Source organism: Anoplopoma fimbria, chromosome 9 (genome assembly GCF_027596085.1).
Source record: "Anoplopoma fimbria isolate UVic2021 breed Golden Eagle Sablefish chromosome 9, Afim_UVic_2022, whole genome shotgun sequence".
In the NCBI taxonomy this organism is placed as follows: Eukaryota; Metazoa; Chordata; class Actinopteri; order Perciformes; family Anoplopomatidae; genus Anoplopoma; species Anoplopoma fimbria.
In genome coordinates, this window is record NC_072457.1 from 28,953,839 (window position 1) to 28,961,523 (window position 7,685).

Here is a 7,685-nt window from a genome sequence, read left to right on the forward strand (position 1 = left end):
CTGTTGTGATCGTCCAGTCTCTGGGTGTCCTCTCGTTAGTGTCTCACTGTCTCACTGACTTGTCTCACTGTCCTGCTGTCTCACTGTCTCACTGTCCTGCTGTCTCACTGTCCTGCTGTCTCACTGTCCTGCTGTCTCACTGTCCTGCTGTCTCACTGTCCTGCTGTCCCGTCTCTATAATGACTGTTCGGGCTGTTTGGCTGCCCTGACGCACAAACACAGGATCCGCTCGTTTCTGCGTAAAAGCACCATCAACACCAAAAAACATGCAGGAGAAGCTGACGGAGAACCAGACTCCCACTCCACCGAGGACCTCGTCGTTTTCCATAGAGAACATACTGGGGAAGGGACATGGACACGGATCCAGAGGCCGAGGACTGAAGGCGCACCACGCCGAGGAGAGAGCTCCATGCCCGGATGGCTGCAGCTCCTCCTTCAGCCTCAGACCTCTGGAGGCACCGCACAGTGAGTACAGTCCTGAATAGATGATTATCTTACCCAAAACATGCAATGCAACTATTTAAACTGTGTTAAAATCTTACTGCTGTTACTGTCAGCATGGGTGTTATTATATTATTATATTATTATATTATTATATTCCTTTATTGAAATTCAAGTGTTGCAGCAGCTCAACTACACAGACAATAAATACACATACTATACAACTACACAGACAATAAATACACATACTATACAACTACACAGACAATAAATACACATACTATACAACTACACAGACAATAAATACACATACTATACAACTACACAGACAATAAATACACATACTATACAACTACACAGACAATAAATACACATACTATACAACTACACAGACAATAAATACACATACTATACAACTACACAGACAATAAATACACATACTATACAACTACACAGACAATAAATACACATACTATACAACTACACAGACAATAAATACACATACTATACAACTACACAGACAATAAATACACATACTATACAACTACACAGACAATAAATACACATACTATACAACTACACAGACAATACATACTATACAACTACACAGACAATAAATACACATACTATACAACACACAAAATAAAGATAGAAGTATGATTGACCATCATTTGTATTAACTATTGGCATGTATTATTGCTACAAAAATAAGTTGCATTATGTGAACTTCATGGTGTATCAGAAGTAACACTATGATTTTAAGTTAAAAAAAGAACAGCATAAGGTACTTATTGCATACTGTCGTCGGTTCTAGGCCACACTTGCTATTTTCATTTACTTTACTAAGTGGTTGGTGGCATTATTTATTTAGTTGTGTAAATGTATTAAAGGTTGTTTTATTAGAACAATGAGTAGAAAGCCATGCTCTGATTCGCATGATGTGTTTCGCTCGTTATATATATATATATATTATATGGTTATATATATATATATATATATCATGTTTTATTAGAACAATGAGTAGAAAGCCATCTCTGATTCGCATGATGGGTTTCGCTCGGTCACTCACCCCGGGTAAAGGCTACAGAACCCGGGCATCGACCTGTGAAACACTCTCAGGCTGGATGTCTCATGTGTGACCACAATAAGCGTAATTCGGCCTCTACTGTAGAACCAGAGGACGTTCCATCAAGAGATCCGTGTTCAACCCGTCGATTACGCACAAATGCCCAGAATAAATAGCAGTGCACGTCAACGTGACGCGTTTTACGCACATTCAGTGTCATTTGTCCCACTCACACTCATTATTATTATATATTATTATATTATTATATTCCTTTATTGATCCCCATGGGGAAATTCAAGTGTTGCAGCAGCTCAACTACACAGACACAGACAATAAATACACATACTATACAACTACACAGACAATAAATACACATACTATACAACTACACAGACAATAAATACACATACTATACAACTACACAGACAATAAATACACATACTATACAACTACACAGACAATAAATACACATACTATACAACTACACAGACAATAAATACACATACTATACAACTACACAGACAATAAATACACATACTATACAACTACACAGACAATAAATACACATACTATACAACTACACAGACAATAAATACACATACTATACAACTACACAGACAATAAATACACATACTATACAACTACACAGACAATAAATACACATACTATACAACTACACAGACAATAAATACACATACTATACAACTACACAGACAATAAATACACATACTATACAACTACACAGACAATAAATACACATACTATACAACTACACAGACAATAAATACACATACTATACAACTACACAGACAATAAATACACATACTATACAACTACACAGACAATAAATACACATACTTACAACTACACACTACACAGACAATAACTACACATCCTCTGTCCTTACACCCTCACAGCCTCATGTCCTTACACCCTCACATCCTCTGTCCTTACACCCTCACATCCTCTGCCTCACATCCTCTGTCCTTAGACCCTCACATCCTCTGTCCTTACACCCTACATCCTCTGTCCTTAGTTACATCCTCTGTCCTTAGACCCTCACATCCTCTGTCCTTAGACCCTCACATCCTCTGTCCTTAGACCCTCACATCCTCTGTCCTTAGACCCTCACATCCTCTGTCCTTAGACCCTCACATCCTCTGTCCTTACACCCTCACATCCTCTGTCCTTACACCCTCACATCCTCTGTCCTTACACCCTCACATCCTCTGTCCTTAGACCCTCACATCCTCTGTCCTTCCCTCACATTCAGGAAAAACTCCCCTAAAAACCCCTTTAACAGGGAGAAAAAAGGAAGAAACCTCTGGGAGAACGACAGAGGAGGGATCCTTCTCCAGGATGGACAGAATGCAATAGATGTCATGTGACCAGAATGAACAGCATAACAGAGATACAACACATTCAATGTATATGACATAAATGATTCATATAATAAGACTACTTATAATAACAGCAGCAATTATTACAGTAGAATTATAGTTATGAAAATAGGGATAGTAATGTGATTAATAATAATAATCATAATAATAGCAGTGGGTGTCAGTCGGCTCACAGCAGGAGGACAGACTACGGTCCAGGTACCACAACGATTCATGGAAACCTGCGAAGCGAGAAAGCAAAAAGGCTTCAGGGTGGAAGTAAAGCTAAAATGCTTAATGGTACAGGTAATAGTAATAGTAATGTGACTAGTAATAATAATGGTGGTAGTAGTAGTGGGTGTCAGCAGGGCCTCAGTAGGCGGCACGATGACAGTCCAAATATAACCCCGATTCCTGGGAACCTGCGAGGCGAGAAAGCAAAAAGGGCTTCAGGGTGGAAGTAAAGCTGAAATGCTTAATGGTTTACACATGCGCACCCAGCTCTCTAATTGCAAAATAAAAATGGCATTACACTTCAAATGTATTAAAATTCCCAAAAATCTTTAAGTAAGTGAAAATGTCACTTTTCATTCATTTTCTTCTGATGCACCTTTCTATTTATGTTTTATTCCGATGGACTGAATTATTAAACACATTGAACTAGTTTGTTTTAAGGCCAACAACACATCAGATCTCTGCTCTGGGATATAATGGTTTGAAAAGTCTCTCATGTTGCTGCTTTTTTTTTCTCCTTTCAGGTCCAAGAGACACATACATCCTAGAGATACACAACACGAGTCCAGACCACCACTGCTGCTCCACACTGACCGCTGACAGGTGCTCCCCCGCCGGGTCTGAGCCCATAACGGAGTCCAGCGACGACACTGACCGCAAAACAACCGACAGCACCCTGACAGACGACAGTGAGGACATGCACACCGGGTTGGACTCCTCGGACCCGAGCTCCACCCGCAAGAAGAAGACCCGCACCGTGTTCAGCCGCAGCCAGGTGTTTCAGCTGGAGTCCACCTTTGATGTGAAACGGTACCTGAGCAGCTCGGAGAGAGCAGGACTGGCAGCTTCTCTGCACCTGACAGAGACTCAGGTGAAGATCTGGTTTCAGAACAGGAGGAATAAATGGAAGAGGCAGCTGGCGGCGGACCTGGAGGCCGCACATGTCCCCCACTCCACCCGGAGGATAGTCAGGGTCCCCATCCTGTACCATGAGGGGCCTTCAGGCTCAGCTCTGGGCTTCATGAACGGACATCCTCTCTCTGCGGGCTTCTCCAGCTCCATCAACTACCCTCTGTCCTCGTTTGCTCACTCCATGAGCTTGTTAAGATCACAGATGACCGGTCTGGTCTAAAGACTATTACTGGTTGTGTCAAGTTTATAACATAAACTCACTTAATATCGAGTCGTGCAATAACCAACAAGGCCGCAGAACAAGCTGCTGACTGCAATCCAAAGAGCCAAAGAACTTGAATTATAAGTGGCAGTGATGGATCCTCTGTGTGTGTTCATGTACTGGAGCTATACTGTATGTTTGAATACACACATATTTTTGCAAAGTTTTATATTTAAAGCCACACATTTTTCCAAATTTGTCACTTTTTTTCCACATAATAATAAAAAAAAAAAACAACAACCACACAATTGTCTGCTTTTTCTTTTGTGCATAATAACTCAGATGTGTCTCTTAATCTTAACGTGGAGGGTCAGACAGAGAGGAGAGTGTGCAGGTGTCTTTTTAGGAAACGACAAAGTTAAGTTTACACTAAGTTTCTGCTACACTTAGGCCTCTGCTAAATGACTGTAATGTAATATAATGTAATGTAATGTAATGTAATGTAACTTAGGCCTCTGCTCTGGCTATCCAAGCTCTTCTTACCAGCTGAGCCTCTTGTTCATTAAATAATCTATAGGAGAAAATTAAATATTGTTTGCCCATCAGTGCTATGTAAAAAAATATATTTTTTAAATAACCAGGATACAAAAATGCACTGAGAAGTCTCGTTTCCATTTATTCTTACACATGCTTTAAAAAACATAAACAAAAGCCAAGCAGGTCGTGTTATTGTGTTGTTGCTGGAAGGAAAATAAATTAGAATTACACATTAGAATAAGTGGAAACGACACCTGTGAATTCCACAATGCACCTTTATTTATGCTAATTACGCGATTTTAACCGCTTGAAGATACATTTAAAATATGGACAATGTCTCCAAATAAATTAAATTAAGTCGGCTAGAAATTGTATTAACAGAAACAACAAGGTTCGAGTTATTTAAAGATGTCGTAATTGACATGCCTCCGCTGAAAATGAGTAAATATACTATAATTTGATTTACCAGATATATATATATATATATGGACCATAAATACAATAAATAGATCCGTTTTTAAATGTGGTTTCACATATGAAAAAGCAACCGTTTTGTTTATGTGCTATAATTGTTCTAGGCCTATAAAGTCGTTTTGTTTAAACGCAGTCTAAATGCTAAAATGCAGCAATTTCAAATCACAGAGAAAAAAAACAACTTAATTATAAAAATAAATAAATATGCTTTTAAAAAAAAATCCTCTGCTAAAATACACCACAGATACACGAAGCAACGACACCAATGACTGACATCTGATTTACGGTCAGGTTTCAGATCAGTTGACAAACTTTTTGTTCAAGTTTGGTAAAACCAACAACTGACTCCAGTTAAGAAGCCCTGCAGACAATAAATACACATACTATACAACTACACAGACAATAAATACACATACTATACAACTACACAATAAAATACTATACAAACAATATACACAACTACAACTACACAGACAATAAATACACATACTATACAACTACACAGACAATAAATACACAAACTATACAACTACACAGACAATAAATACACATACTATACAACTACACAGACAATAAATACACATACTATACAACTACACAGACAATAAATACACATACTATACAACTACACAGACAATAAATACACATACTATACAACTACACAGACAATAAATACACATACTATACAACTACACAGACAATAAATACACATACTATACAATACACAGACAATAAATACATACTATACAACTACACAGACAATAAATACACATACTATACAACTACACAGACAATAAATACACATACTATACAACTACACAGACAATAAATACACATACTATACAACTACACAGACAATAAATACACATACTATACAACTACACAGACAATAAATACACATACTATACAACTACACAGACAATAAATACACATACTATACAACTACACAGACAATAAATACACATACTATACAACTACACAGACAATAAATACACATACTATACAACTACAGATGGAGATGGAGGTCCTGCCCTCTCATCCCATCCCCTCTCTCCCATTGGTCCGACGGTCCAACTCCACTCTCCTCTGGACCAATCAGAGAGCACAACGCGGTCCTTGCAGAGCATCCACAGCCCAGCAGCTGCTGCTCAGTGGCTGCTGGGCTGTGGAGCATCGGGAGGTTAGAGTGGAGTAAAGGAAGAAAAGAGAAGGACTTAAGCATTGGAGAATATGAACAAAGTGGACGCCCCATGCCGACCTGCAGCCTCTCTGAAATTCACTATTGACAACATCCTCAACCTGAAGACGAGACGAGATGAGTCGGTCACGTCGGTGCGTAAAGACGCGTTCCAGACTCACCTGGAGGAGCACGAGTCCAGCCAGAGACAGGACCCGGACAGCAGGCTGAGGGAGACAGGTGAGGGTGGTTTCATGGATGTGTTGGAGAGACTGAACCACACAGAGGGGTTAAACCAAATGTCCTTTCGTTCGCAGAGATCCACGGAGAGACTGGATCAGACCCGAAGAAGGTGATGGAGGAGACGGAGGAGAGCAGCTGCGACGACACCACCACCACCACTACACACAAACCAGGCAAGAAAAGCAAGATGATAACCAAAAAGAAGACACGCACTATTTTCTCCAAGAGACAGATCTTCCAGCTGGAGTCCACCTTCGACATGAAGAGGTACCTGAGCAGTGCAGAGCGAGCCTGCCTGGCCGGCTCCCTGCAGCTCACAGAGACTCAGGTGAAGATCTGGTTCCAGAACCGCAGGAATAAATTGAAAAGGCAGATCTCCACTGAAATGGACGGACCTGTAACCCCTGAGAATGGGAAGGCCTTGGTGGTGGGTCAGCTCCCGGCCTTGTACAAGGAGAGCAGCCTGCTGGGGAGGTGCCTGCTGCCCATGCCTCTACCTGTCGTGTACCCGGGGAGCAGCACGCCTTACCTGTGCTTCACCAACACCAGCAAGTACTTCAGCCTGTACGACGGGGACGTATGACTCCCTCATGGGAAAGAGACACTTTTATTAAGCATTTAAGGTGTTTAGGTGTTGGGGTCGGACCTGCGGCCTTACTGTGTGTGAAGACTGTAAGGTGCAACCACAGAGGAGTTAGTTTCATATCACTTAAAGAAACACAACAAGATGATTCGGTTTTATTTATTTCTCAGTCTGTGTTTTCTGAAGGCCACTGAACACATGGCCGTTTTTAGGAAACAGCAGGCTAAGCTAATGAGGCCTAAACACTATCAACCCCTGCATTTATTGTTTACATGACAGCATTATTATTATTATTATAATTTTATTATCTTCATTATTATTATTATTATTATTATTATTGACGACAGCATTTCCAGCAGCCTAAGCCACCAAAGAAATTACTATAGCCTAGCTAATTGCATGCATTTCCTGTATCATAATGAATTTTTTGAATTAAT

The 7,685-nt window shown here is 40.1% G+C and overlaps 2 protein-coding genes across 2 annotated transcripts; both read left to right on the forward strand.

The window, feature by feature from the left end:
• The first annotated feature begins 266 nt into the window (after positions 1–266).
• Positions 267–4,277, forward strand: hmx1 (H6 family homeobox 1). Its single transcript, XM_054604334.1, has 2 exons — positions 267–465; positions 3,645–4,277. Exons 1-2 carry the CDS (start codon positions 267–269, stop codon positions 4,250–4,252), a joined length of 807 nt encoding a protein of 268 aa, XP_054460309.1. The 3' UTR covers positions 4,253–4,277.
• A 2,198-nt stretch (positions 4,278–6,475) lies between these two features.
• On the forward strand, positions 6,476–7,248 carry hmx4 (H6 family homeobox 4). Its single transcript, XM_054604335.1, has 2 exons — positions 6,476–6,662; positions 6,740–7,248. Exons 1-2 carry the CDS (start codon positions 6,476–6,478, stop codon positions 7,246–7,248), a joined length of 696 nt encoding a protein of 231 aa, XP_054460310.1.
• The last annotated feature ends 437 nt before the right edge of the window (positions 7,249–7,685 follow it).

What these genes read in the sequence shown, in the direction of transcription:
- hmx1 (XM_054604334.1), top strand. Translation starts at nt 267, where the DNA reads ATGCAGGAGAAGCTGACGGAGAACCAGACTCCCACTCCACCGAGGACC. An exon ending in ACCTCTGGAGGCACCGCACA is followed by an intron (nt 466 to 3,644) that starts GTGAGTACAGTC and finishes TTCTCCTTTCAG; the next exon opens with GTCCAAGAGACACATACATC.
- hmx4 (XM_054604335.1), top strand. Translation starts at nt 6,476, where the DNA reads ATGAACAAAGTGGACGCCCCATGCCGACCTGCAGCCTCTCTGAAATTC. An exon ending in CAGCAGGCTGAGGGAGACAG is followed by an intron (nt 6,663 to 6,739) that starts GTGAGGGTGGTT and finishes TTTCGTTCGCAG; the next exon opens with AGATCCACGGAGAGACTGGA.